The following is a 14,235-nucleotide window of genomic DNA, read 5'->3' as shown; positions in this document are numbered from 1 at the left end:
TCCACTAGTGGGAGAGTCTAGGACTAGAGGCCATAGCCTCAGAATTAAAGGATGTTCTTTTAGGACGGAGATGAGGAGACATTTCTTTAGAGGGTGCTGAATCTGTAGAATTCATTGCCACAGAAGGTTGTGGAGGCCACGTCAATGGATATTTTTAAGGCAGTGATACATAGATTCTTGACTAGTACATGTGTCAGTAGTTATGGGGAGAAGGCAAGAGAATGGGGTTAGGAGGGAGAGATAAATCAGCCATGATTGAATGGCGGAGTGGACTTGATGGGCTGAATGGCTTAATTCTGCTCCTATTCTTTATGACCTATCCATGTTCTCCAGGGATGTTGCCTGACCTGCTGAGTTACTCCACCACTTTGTGTCCTTTTTAGCCATAAATAAAATATTTATATCTTTGGTATAAACCAGCATCTGCAGTTCCTCTTTATTGCATATTCGTGAATAAAGTTTAATTTTGAAATGTTGAACAAAATACTCTGTACTGTGATCTAAAACTGATTTTCTTATTTGTCTCAGAGCTGGAATTAATCGATTGGAGTGATTAGTACGGGTGTCAGAGGTTATGGGGTGAAGGCAGGAGAATGGGGTTGAGAGGAAAAGATAGATGAGCCATGATTGAATGGTGGAGTAGATTTGGTGGGCCGAATGGTCTAATTCTGCTCCTATAATGTATGAACATGAACCCACTTCATTCATTCCAGCGCTCATGTCGCCCAGCCCCTATAGATGGACGAAATGTGTAGGAAGGAAATGCAGATGCTGGCTTAAACCGAAGATAGACACAAAATGCTGGAGCAACTCAGCAGGACAGGCAGCATCTCTGGAGATGAAGGTAGGGTCACGACCTAACAAAAGGTCGCCTGGTCCTTCTTCTCCAGAGATGCTGCCTGATGAGTGACTCCAGTTGTTTTTTGTTTGTGTCCATCCCACAGTGGAAGCTCCAGGTCGGGTTGAAAACCACTACTGTTTACGTCGTGGTCCATGTCATCCGTCCAGAGTGGTTTTTGCCAACGAATGTTCTCGAAAACCTTTCGTCACCTTTCGTGGAAGGGACGAAAAAGGGAAGGCAGCTGTAGTGAGATGTCAGGGAGGGGAGGGGGGTGGGGGTGACTGGGAGCACTTGGCAAGCGCTGCTGGCTGTCCATAAATACATTAGCGGAGAGCGGCGCTGGAGCCTGGAGCTGGGGCTGGAGACGGAGACCGACCGGTGCTGGGCTGGAGATTCCCCCAACAAGCCACAACCATGTCTGACTGCAGCAACAGCCAGGACTCCGAGGCCGGCTCCTGCTCCGGCGAGGAGATGGACGAGGACGAGATCCTCGCCACCTTGTCCGCCGAGGAACTGAAGCAACTGCAGAGCGACATGGAAGACCTGGAGCCCGACCTACACGTCCCCCTGGGCCACAGGCAGAGGGACCACACGGGCAAAACCCCCACCGGCTCCTTCGACCACCGCTCCCTGGTGGAATACTTGCACTGGGAGAAGGAATCGAACCGGCTGCTGGAGGAAGAGAGGGTCCCGGCCACTCTGCTGGACGGCGAGGTGGGTGTTGTTGCACATGGTGGCAGGCAGCAAGGCTAGGGAGGGGTTGTATCTCAACGAGAAGTCACTGCAGCAGCCATGACAATGCAAAGGCAACTGAATTAACAACATCTGTGGGAAGGAACTGCAGGCGCTGGTTTTTGAACTGAAGGGTCAGGGAGACACAAAAATGCTGGTGTAACTCAGCGGGACAGGCAGCATCTCTGGAGAGAAGGAATGGGGGACGTTTCGCGGTCGAGACCCTTCTTCAGACCTGAAGAGGGAATTATTAAATAACTGTGGAAAGCAACACAAAGTGTTGGAGTGACTCAGCAGGTCAGGAGATTCATGACCAGTTGAGTTACTCCAGCACTTTTGTACCTTTTTTCTTTTCTTAAACCAGCATCTGCAGTTCTTTGTGTGTCTACGTTAAATAATTGGGCTGTTTTTTTCCCCCTTCCTCTCTTCATTATTAGCGTTACACTTTGGTATCTCTTCCCTCGCCACGTTTCAGTCCAGCCCTTCATATGTCAGACATATGGTCAGACATATAAATAGAAAGTCTCCCAGGGAACGAGCTCTACCTATCCAGTGCATGTACAGCAATGTAAATTCATGCCACACATTCAGTTGTCAACGCAGCTCAGCTTGTGATCCCTTGAAATAGAAAACGTTTAGCTAAGGTGCACAGACAGATACAAAATGATTGGTCTGAGACTCAATGGATGGGTTACTTTCAGTTGGAACTGGGTTGTTGGTTAGCTTTACAGCTAACTATGGTGGTGAATCTGTGGAATTCCTTGCCTCAGAAGTCTGTGGAGGCAAAGTCAGTGGATATATAGACAATAGATGCAGGAGTAGGCCATTCGGTCCTTCGAGCCAGCATCGCCATTCAATGTGATCATGGCTGATCATCCCCAATTTGTACCCCGTTCCTGCCTTCTCCCCCATATCCCCTGACTCCATTATCTTTAAGAGCCCTATTTAGCTTATTCTACATCACTGACAAGAAAAACAAAAAAATGTTAAAACTTCTCTCTTCCAAACAGCAAAACGTGGTGAAAAAACTAAATGGAACACAAAGCGAAAAGGACTCTGAGGGAGGGAGGAATGAAAGCGAGGCGGAAAGCAGCGATGAAGGAGAGACAAATTCGGAAAACCTGCCTGGGAATAGTCAGCAGATTCAGCAACTGGATAATGGCGAGCCGGAGAGCAAAAATGTCACGTATAAATCGGAGAGGGAGAAGGAGTTGGTGGAGACGATGAACGAACAGCAAAGCAAAGAACTGCTACCGAATGAACCCGGTCTCAAACTTGAAGGCGAGAGCTGTGATCCTCAGAATGTGGTGGAGGAGATCGTCGCTGATCAGCCACAGGATGAGCAGGAGAAGATTGAGGAGGCCATTCCCTTGTGCAACAAGCCGGATCCAATCTCATCCACTGAAGATCAGGACACAGTCAATGACAGCAAAGAGGAGATCAAGGAAGAGCTTCCCATTCCTACGCTGCTTAAAGAAGACCAAGAAAATACTGAGGCGACAAAGGGCAAGTTAAAAGCAGGGAAGAAACTGGAAATGGACAGCAGTTTCCTCAAACTTAGTGCCAGGCCCTCAGGAAACCCAACGCATTTGGATGACGCACTGGCAAATATTCGCATAAACAAGCCCGATGTGAAAGAGGTTAACCTAAATAATGTGGAAAACATCCCGAAAGAGATGTTGAAAAGCTTTGTGGAAGCTCTGAAGAAGAACAAGCACGTGACCTTGTTCAGCATCACCAATACGGGGGCCGATGATAATATCGCCTTCGCCATAGCCAACATGCTGAGAGAAAACAAGAGAATGGTCACCCTCAACATCGAGTCCAACTTCATCTCAGGCAAGGGTATCGTAGCTATCCTGAGGTGCTTGCAATTCAATGAGGTTCTCACCGAGCTGAGGTTCCACAACCAGAGGCACATGTTAGGGCACCACGCCGAGATGGAGATCGCCCGCCTTCTCAAAGCCAATTCCACCCTGCTGAAGCTGGGCTACCACTTCGAGCTGCCAGGCCCAAGGATGGTGGTGACCAACCTGCTGAGTCGCAACCTGGATCAGCAGAGGCAGCTGAGGAACCTGAAGCAGCAGAGGAACCAGTTTGCACAGGAGCAAGAAGTCATGGTGAACGCCTGTCGGAAAATCTCCCCCGACACGCTGGCGATGTTGGACGCATACATGCCAAGTTTCTCCACCATCTGTGAAGACCATCCCTTCCCTCCGCCCATTGCCTTGCACCGCTCGCCAAGCACTGCCCAGCGAGTTCAACTCAGAAAAGTGACAAAAAAACAGAGCAAAAAAAAAGCAAATCAAGACAGAGTGGATGGGAATGAAACGCCAAACTTAAGGGCAATGATAAGGTCACTAAAACCAGTTCCCAGGGCGAGACAGGCACCTGTGGCAGAAAGCACCCCTCGCGATGACTTGTTAAGTGATATTCGTCAGAGCAATGTGGCCTTTTTAAAATCAGTGAGTAACATTTGCACAACTCCTCCGTAACATATCAGTAGACGTCTTTCTCATGATACTGGTCATCCAGTATGAAAAATTAACTTGTATCAATGAATAAAGCCTGAAACTTATTTTGTAAACTACCTAGAACGTCACCAATTCTGGGTGACATGTTGTCAAGCTGGAAAGGCTACAGAGAGGTTTTACGAGGATATTGCTAGGGGGTCTGAGCTATAGGGAGAGGTTGAGTAGGCTGGGACTCTATTCTGTGGAGTGCAGGAGGTTGAGGGGTGATCTTATTGAGGCTTTTAAAATCATGAAAAGAATAGATTGGGGAGATGCCCAGAGTCTCTTGCCCAGAGTAGGCGAATCGAGGACCAGAGGATACAGGTTCAAGGTGAAGGGGAAAAGATTTAATAGGAATCTGAGGGGTAACTTTTTCACACAAAGGGTGGTGGATGTATGGAACAAGCTGCCAGAGGAGGTAGTTGAGGCAGGGACTGTCCCAACATATAAGAAACAGCTAGACAGGAACATGGAGAGGACATGTTTGGAGGGATATGGACCAAACACGGGCAGGTGGGACTAGTGTAGCTGGGAGATGTTGGCCAGTGTGGGCAAGTTGAGCCGAAGGACCTGTTTCCACGCTGTATCACTCTATGACTCTAAGATCCATGTTATAGTCATAAGGGCCTGTCCCACTTACGCGACCTTTACAGGCGACTGCCAGCACCCGTGATAGGTCACCAAAATTTTCAACATGTTGAAAATTCAGCGGCGATCATAAAGACGCTACGGCTTTGGAGACCTCTCACCTCCATACAGGCGACCCCTCCCCTGGTGACATGTCGCGGGTGACCGACCTCTCACGTCCATTGGAGACCTCTCATGACCATACAGCCTGTATGGTTGTGAGAGATCCCCTATGGTCGTGAGAGGTCTCCAAAGAGTCATAGTGGTCGCCACTGGTCTTTCTGGTCGCCACTGAAGTTTCAACATATTGAAAATTTCGGCGACCTATCATGGGTGCCGGCAGTCGCCTGTAAAGGTCGCGTAAGTGGGACAGGCCCAGTGATAGTGTGGAAACAGGCCATTCTGCCCAACTTGCCCACACTGACCAACATGTCCCATCTACACTAGACCCACCTGCTTACGATTGACCCATATCCCTCCAGACCTGTCCTAACCATGTATCTGTCTAATTGATTCTTAAATGTTGCAATAGTTGCTGTCTCAACTACCTCCTCCGGCAGTTCGTTCCATACACCCACCCCCTTTCCGTGAAAAAGTTACCCGTCAGATTCCTATAAAATCTTTCCCCCCTTCACCTTAAACCTATGCCCTCTGGTTCTCGATTCCCCCGCTCTGGGCAAGAGGCTCTGTGCATCCACCTAATCTATTATTCCCATGATTATATACACCTCCATAAGATCACTCCTCATCCTCCTGTGCTCCATGGAATAGAGACCCAGCCTACTCAACCTCTCCCTATAGCTCAGACCCTCGAGTCCTGGCAACATCCTTGTAAATCCTCTCAGCATGTTCTCCAGAGATGCTGCCTGACCCATTGAGTTATTCCAGCACTTTGTGTCTAACTTTATAAGAAATTAGGTTTGCTGAAAATCTGAAAGAAGAACAGAAATACTTGTTCAGCAGACTTGGGAAGGAGAGAGAAATGTTGATGTTTCAGGTATTAGTTTTCAGCAGAATTGGATGATGGTAGAAAGAATGAATCTTAAGATAAGCAGGAGAGGCTGGTATTTGCCAAACTAATTGCTGAATATGCTTGCACGCTGGCTTTTTTTGTATTTTGCGTCTATCAAATGGAAAATCAGGTTACAAGTGGTCGAATGGAGAGTTCGACACAAGGAATTGCAGGTGCATGAATCTTGAGCGAAAATTACAAAGTGCTGGAGGAGCTCAGCAAGTTAGACAGCTACTCTGGAGGACATGCACAGGGGACATTTCAGATCAGGATCTTGCTTCAGACCTTTTGAGTCGGGATATTCTTGAGAGTTAGCGAGCTTCAAGGCAGAAGAAAGAAAGTAACATTAGGAGTACCAGAAGAAAGAAAGTTGGATTGCTCAAGAACTGGTCCTGAAATCACCGCTGTTTATAGTTTATATTAATGCCTTGGGATCAAAAACATTTCTAAATGTGTCCATGACATATTTAGTCTGAGGGTTAATTGGCCTCTGTAAATTGCCCCTAGTGAGTAGGGAGCAGATGACAAAGTGGGATAGCAAAGAACTAATGTGAACAGCTGATCGATGGTCGGCATGGACTCAGTGGACAGAAGGGCCTGTTTCCATATCGTACCTTTCACTCAATCAAGACCTACTTTGCCATATTGACAATACCAAGGAGAACTACAATAAATCACAGATCGAACCTGTAGTCTTTTTAATAATTAATAGTCTTTTTAATTATGTACAGTTTTCGCCGACTGGATAGCACGCTACAAAAAAAGCTTTTCAGTGTACCTCGGTACATGTGGCAATAATAATACCTGTAACAATTATTATAACACTAGCACTAGCAGTATCCTACACAAACTGAGAACAATTTACAATTATACCAAGCCAATTAACCTACAAACCTGTACGTCTTTGGAGTAAAGATAGCGGAGTCAGGGGATATGGGGAGAAGGAAGGAACAGGATACTGATTGGGGATGATCAGCCATGATCACATCAGCCAGTTCATTGGCTATATTTAAGAGGGAGTTAGTTGTGGCTAAAGGGATCAGGGGATATGGAGAGAAGGCAGGTACAGGATACTGAGTTGGATGTTCAGCCATGATCATATTGAATGGCGGTGCTGGCTCGAAGGGCCGAATGGCCTGCTCCTGCACCTATTGTCTATTGTGTGCGGGAGGAAACTGAAGATCGTGGAGAAAACCCCCTGCAGGTCACAGGGAGAACGTACAAACTCCGTACAGACAGCATCCATAGTCGGGATCGAACCTGGGTCTCTGGTGCTATAAGGTGGCAACTCTACCGCTGTGCTATCGTGCAGCTTCTTCTTTTGAAAAAGCTGAATAATGACTTGATTAAGATCCATAACATTTTGAAAAGTTTTGATGGGACAAGATAGGACATTGATAAGAACAAAAACAATATGAGAAATCAGAGCAGGAGTAATTCATGAGATCCCTTGAACCTGCTCCACTATTCAGTAAGATCACGACTGCTTAGTTTATTGGTTAGATATCACAATTCCACTATGATGCAAAAAAATCTATTTTAACCTAAAATAATTATTCATAATCCACGGCTCCCTCAGCAGCGAATTTCAAAGATGAGACGGAAATGAGAGAATTTATCACGAATAAGGAAATAGCAGTGAATTCTGCCTTTACAGAAAATCTCGCAAAAGTACTAAAGAAACAAGGAACCAGCACAAATGAGGAAATATATTTTAGTTTTTTTTTTTAATTCGGGAAGTTAACATTCCTGAAAACTGATAAATCCCAAGATATGGATGATCTGCATCCAGAGTTTTGAAAGAGGTGGCTGCGGAGATAATAATGCTCTGGCTAGCATCTTCCAAAATTCCATTGATTCTGCTATGATTCCTACAGTTTGGAGGATAACAAAAGAGACCTTATTTTTTAAGAAGCAAAGATGTAGAGAGATTAAACAGGGAACCCTTCACCTGTTAGGTATGTGGAGAGGACAGGTTTAGAGGGATATGGGCCAAATGCCAGGCAGGTGGGACTCGTGTGGATGGGATATGTTGGGCAGTGTGGGCAAGTTGGGCCGAAGGGACTGTTTCCACATTCTATGACTATTATATGACCTTGGTTGCAGGGAAATTGTTTGAATCTACATCAAAGGATATTAAGGCATTTAGAAAATAGTATTGATCGAACAGAGTCAGCATGCATTAATGAAAGAGAAATTATGTTTGACTAATCTACGGGAGCTCTTTGAAGATGTATATAGAAGATAGATCAGGGGGACTAGTGGGTATTAACGATTTTGATTTTCAGATGACTTTTGATAAGGTCCCAAATAAGAGGTTGGTGGACATGGTTAGAATGCAAAATTGTGGTGATAGATTTGTATGGATTGTTGGTTAACAGAGTGGGAATAAGTGGGTTCTGCTCAGGGTGACAGGTTGTGACTGCTGGGGTAGACCCCAGAGATTGGTGCTGGGGTGTTAACTATTCACAATCAACATCAAGGAGATTAGATGAAATGGTTCCAAGTTTACTGATGACTAGCAACAAATTGCAAATGTGAGCAGTAATAAAGATGTAAATGGATTTGAAGGGGATAGAGACAAGATGGATGAGTGGATAGTGAAAAGGTTGATGGAACACAATGTGGAAAAACATGAGGTTATCTATTTTGGTAGAAAAAAAATAGAATTGCTGAGTAATTTTAAGCTGGTAGAGATTGGGAAATGGTGGTGTTAACAAAGGATCTAAGTGGGTTGAAGAAACAAGGAACTTCAAAAAGAGACAAAGTGCTGGAGTAACTCAGTGGGTCAGGCAGCGTCTCTGGAGAACATGGTTAGGTGATTATTGGTTAGGTAATTTTGGGTCGGGTACCTTCTTCAGACTGATAAGGGTGTTACTGGAGGTGAACATGCCAATGCAGCAGGCAATCAGGAACCCAAATGGTAGGTACACAAAAAAAATTTTTTGTCTATTTTAAGTACTGGACGTTTTTTTGGTATTTTTAGTTTTTAGTTTTAGATTGTTTTAGAGATAGTGCCCTTCGACCCACCGAGATCGCGCCAACCAGCGATCTCTGCACATTAACACTATCTCCCACACACACTAGGAACAAATTACAATTTTACCAAATCAATTAACCTACAAAACTGTATGTCTTTTAACTCCGTACCGGCAAGCACCTGTAATCAGGATCGATGTTAGGCCTCTGGCACTGTAAGCTGCAACTATCGTTAAGCCTCTCCTATTTTCTCCACTTTTGTTTAAAATCTTCCACTGTCCTGACAAACTCCTTGTTGCCTGCAGTTTTGTAATGTCCACTTCCTTAATGAAACCAAGTGCAAATTCCAGTGACACAAAGAGCATAATATTTTGGTGCAAAATTCAAAATTATCATTCCCAAAACAGAAGGCAACCTGGCAATTTATTACAACTAACTCTGAAATGGTAATAAAGCAAATTAATCGATCATTGAATTTTAATGAAGTTCTTCAGATTATCCTTAATTCTTAAGTAGAAAGAGATTGTTAGTTTAGTTTAGAGATGCAGCGCGGAAACAGGCCCTTTGGCACCGAGTCAGTGCTGACCAGTGATCCCCGCATATTAACACTATCCGACCCACACAAGGGACAATTTACAATTTTACTAACGCCAATTAACCTACAAAACTAAGTTTTTGGAGTGTGGGAGGAAACCGGAGATCCCGGAGAAAACCCACGCAGGTCACGGGGAGAACGTACAAACACCGTACAGACAGCATCCGTAGTCAGGATCGAACCCGGGTCCCTGGCACTGAAAGGCAGCAACTTTACCGCTGCGCCACCGTGCCGCCCTATTCTCTGCTGAATATTTTGCAATTCAAGCCAATGTCATATGACCGACACTCTGCATTCACAAATGATGCAAGGCCATACTCAGCCACCACGCATTCAGTTAGTTCTTCAAAATGTCAGAAGGCATTTGGCTTCTGATATTCTTACATAAGTGGTTGCAATTTATCCAAATGATGACATTCATTCTTTGTTTTCTCTCTTTAACAGGTTCCACTTCCAAAGCTGTTGGATTAGTCTTGCTAACATGGGGAACGAGTAAAATGGATACTTGGCTAACATTTTAAAACCGTGCAACAATGGAGACGGTGTGTCACAATAAACCTTTTGCAGAACCCTACTGTTTGCATATCTGTGTGGGAACAATTAATAAGAACAGGTTACAGGTGTTTATCTTTTGCATAAACTATATGCATAAAAAGCGTATTGTCTTAGAAAGTTACTTATTCACTTTGATTTGTATCTTGGAATTTGGAATGTATTATAAAATGAAATTATTAAATATTAGCCTCATGTTGATGTCATGGCATGTTTTGACATTTTAGCATGTTTTACCTTACTTTAGTCTTTAGAGATACAGCACGGAAACAGGCCCATCAGCCCTCCGAGTCCGTGCCGACCAGCGATCATCCCGTACACCAGCACTTTACTACAGACTAAGGACAATTAAAAAAATAAATCACTGAAGCCAATTAACCTACAAACGTAAGTCTTTGGAGTGTGGGAGGAAACTGGAGCACCCAGAGAAAACCCACGTGGTCACAGGGAGAACGTACGAACTCTGTACAGATAGCACCCATGGTCAGGATCGAACCTGGATCACTGGCGCTGTAAAGCAGCAACCCGACCGGTGCGCCACCGTGCTGCCCTCTGTGACTTCATTACAAGGGCCTAGAATCCACAGGAACGTTTTCAGGAAAGCACTCACTCCACTCTCGTTTATTAGCGAACCATCAAGTGGTACGTTTTTCCACATGAAAGGATACAAAGTGCTGGAGTAACTCAACACGTCATGCACCATCTCTGGAGAACATGGATGGGATACGTTTTGGGTCGGGACCCTTCTTCAGACTCCACATGTTGGACGAGTATTACCAAATGCATTTATTCTTGTTGGACCTTTTAAGTTTTAAACACACATTTTGTGGAATATCTACAAAGACAAATACCTCCTTTTCTAGACCACTGAAGATTTTGTTTAGTTTTTTAGTTTAGGGATAGAGCGTGGAAACAAATCCTTCGGCCCACTGACTCCGTGCCGACCGGCGATCCCCGCACACTAACACCATCCATCACACACCAGGGACAATTTACAATGTTGCCAAACCAATTGCCATACAAACCTGTACGTCTTTGGGAGAAAACCGGAGCATCCGGTGAAAACCCACACGGTCACAGGGAGAACGTACAAACTCCGTACAGACAGCACCCAGAGTCAGGATCGATCCCAGGTCTCTGGCGTTGTAAGGTAGCAACTCTACTATTGCGCCACTGTGCTGCAATTAAACAGAATGTTATATAGCTAATGGGAGTATTACTGGACATATTACCTGGTGCCTGGAATTAAGAATTGTGTTATTGCACAATCAAAACTAAACTGCCTGTTGGTAATTAACTCAACTCAGTGATAAAGCTAATCTGCAATTAATTGTCATTAGGGGATGCAGGTGCATTGTTTGTTGCTTTTCCATGACTTCAGATGGTGTTCAAAGTTGCATGGGTGACTAATTTACAATTGCTGGGTACAACTAAGTAGTAAGCTGTAAAACTGAAATAGGCTCCTGCAATCTACAATAAAGTGCAAACAGTATTGAAGTATATGTTTCAAGAAAATCTTTATAAAATATGAATTGCAAAAGATTAATCTAGTGACAATTGACAAAAGGCACTTCAGAATTGAATTCATAAAGGCCAATTATATTGAACAGCTTTAATATATTTGCTTAAAGAACATTTATGGGGAACAACCCCCCCCTGCCCCCACCCCCCACTTCTAATAGACTTGTTGTCACATAGGATTAACAACAAAATATGTATCAAGTTATTGCAAAATAGTTATTCTAAATGAGGTTCCTTGTGCAGTGGGAATACAGAATTTATTGCTCATACCTCTGTCCTTACGGCATTAACAATCAGTCAATTGATAGACTGGAGTTGTGTTGCTGGACCTGAATGGACTGCTGGTTTCCTTCCATGAAGGTCAATAGTGTTTTTCCTCTACATGATAGTACAGCAGCTTCAAAAGTTTACGGTCATAAGGTCATGTGATAGGAGTAGAATTAGGCCATTCGGCCCATCAAGTCTACTCCACCATTCAATCATGGCTGGTCTATCTCTTCCTCCTAACCCTATTCTGCTGCCTTCTCCCCATGACACCCGTACTAATCAAGAATCTTATCTATCAGAGCTCAAATTCCCAAAATTTACTTTCATAACTAGCATCAGTGCACATAGACAAATTATTATTTAGCAGAACAAAAAATGTGCTAAGTTAGAAGTGAACTATTTTTAACATGAAAAAATATATATTTGTGCTATGCAACTGGTGGGGCGGCACGGTGGCGCAGCAGTTAAAGTTGCTGCCTTACAGCGCCAGAGACCCGGGATCGAGCCTCACTGTGGGTACTTGTCTGTACGGAGTTTGCACGTTCTCCCCGTAGTTTTCTCCGGGTGCTCCGGTTTACACTCTACACTCCAAAGACTTACAGGTTTGTGGTTTCGGTAAAAATGGTAAATTGTCCCTAGTGTGTGGGATAGTGTACGGGGGGTGGGGGGTTTCCCCACTATATTTCTAAACTAAACCTCTAATTACTTATTTGGATCAACTTAAACGTCCCTCTGATTCGACTACAATTTACACGGTAATCAATGGAAAAAGAAAATGTACATTAACACAAACCTCTGCAGCTGATCTGATTAAGTCCTTTGGAAACCCAGCAGCGAAGTCCACTGATGCAGAGCAAAATATTGCCCTTGTAAAGCCTCAAGCTGTCTGATGTTATTGGTCGAGAAGCTCCATGCTTTACAGCCTGTTCCAAATTAATGCAAGCAGTATACAAGCAAACATGATGAGCACAGTAATTCAAGCAGAAATGTGGGGGTTTTTTTTAGGGAATGGATTTTGCAACAAAAACAAAGCAGGGAAATGCACAAGTAAATATAGCTCAAGACCTAGGAATAATTTCCTGTCATTAAGAGAATATCCAGTAGATGGAGGTAAAAAGCAAGGATAAGATTAATTAAAAACAGACAGACTTAAACTTCTTTCAATGCCCATAATTTGTTCAATGAAAGTTATTCAATTGGCATTTATAATCTTTAAATGAAAAAAAATCATTTCATTATTGAGATTAAAATTCCCTACGAAGATACATCAAAGAATAAGAGATTATCAGCATAATATTTGAAGTGAGTGGATCAGTAAAATGCATTTTTCTGCAAGAGTTTATTCAGGTAATATTTTGAGGGACAATTTTATATCTTTCATAGCCTCTGATTGTCACAGAGCATTTTGCAATCGAGTCACACAGCACGTAAACAGGCCCTTCGGCCCAACTTGCCCACGCCAGCCAGCTGCCTGAATTTGGCCCATATACCTCTCTAAACCTGTTCTGTCCATGTACAACCCCATAAATGCTTCTGAAACACTGCAATAGTACCTGCCTCCAATACCTCCGCTGGCAGCTCGTTCCATACACCCATCACCCTTTGTGTAAAAAAAAGTTACCCCTCAGGTTCCTATTAAATCTTTCCCCCCCCCCCCCCCCCCCCATCACCTTAAACCCATGTCCCCTGTTTCACGATTCACCTACTCTGGGCAAAAAACACTCTGTGCGTTTACTCGATCCATTCCACTCGTGATTTTTTTACACTTCCGAGGCAGAGTCACGAGAGCAGATGTGAATATTGTGGGGTTATATTATGTAATGATAATTTGATCAAGTCACGATGCTGGAGAGATTACTGACCAGGACACTAAGAAGACATCACCAGCTTCTCGAAATAGCAGCTTTACATTAAGATTACCTGGTGGCGGCAAACCTAATCTCTCAATGCCTCGGTGGGGAACCACTCCATCCAAAAAGGGATTTTGTAAATTAAACAAGTGGTGGCCACAATAAATATTTTTTTTTGTATTCACTGGAGAGATTCCTTGAAAATGTGACCGTGAACCAGGGCCAGCAATAAAGTTGCTTGTGTGCAGGACAAATGGTCGGGTCAGATGGATTAACACAGCTAAATAGCATTCTGCCAGTGGAAGCACAAGGTAATGCATTTGCAGAAGGCACACGAGTCGGAAATGGTCTGGAAATACGAGGATACAGAAAAGTGAAGGGAAATAAAGGGTGCACGTCCACAGAATGCTGAAGGTCTGAAGAAGGGTTTTGGCCCGAAACGTTGCCCATCGCTCCATAGATGATGCTGCACCCACTGAGTTTCTCCAGCACTTTTGTCTACCTTCGATTTTCCAGCATCTGCCGTTCCTTCTTAAACAAACTGAAGGTATGACACCCGTCCCTTCACCTCCCCCCTCGACTCCATTCAAGGACCCAAGCAGTCGTTCCAGGTGCGACAAAGGTTCACCTGTATCTCCTCCAACCTCATCTACTGCATCCGCTGCTCTAGATGTCAGCTGATTTACATCGGTGAGACTAAGCGGAGGTTGGGCGATCGTTTCGCCGAACACCTCCGCTCAGTCCGC

General features: G+C 44.2%; 1 protein-coding gene across 1 annotated transcript; it reads left to right on the top strand.

Annotated features, from left to right (window-relative positions):
* Positions 1–1,147: 1,147 nt before the first annotated feature.
* On the top strand, positions 1,148–10,052 carry lmod3 (leiomodin 3). Its single transcript, XM_033036689.1, has 3 exons — positions 1,148–1,555; positions 2,584–4,038; positions 9,744–10,052. Exons 1-3 carry the CDS (start codon positions 1,256–1,258, stop codon positions 9,768–9,770), a joined length of 1,782 nt encoding a protein of 593 aa, XP_032892580.1. The 5' UTR covers positions 1,148–1,255; the 3' UTR covers positions 9,771–10,052.
* The last annotated feature ends 4,183 nt before the right edge of the window (positions 10,053–14,235 follow it).

The sequence above is a fragment of the Amblyraja radiata genome, chromosome 18 (genome assembly GCF_010909765.2).
Source record: "Amblyraja radiata isolate CabotCenter1 chromosome 18, sAmbRad1.1.pri, whole genome shotgun sequence".
NCBI classification, from domain to species: domain Eukaryota; kingdom Metazoa; phylum Chordata; class Chondrichthyes; order Rajiformes; family Rajidae; genus Amblyraja; species Amblyraja radiata.
Note: the sequence above shows the minus strand (reverse complement) of the source record. Positions and strands in the feature narration are given on the sequence as shown.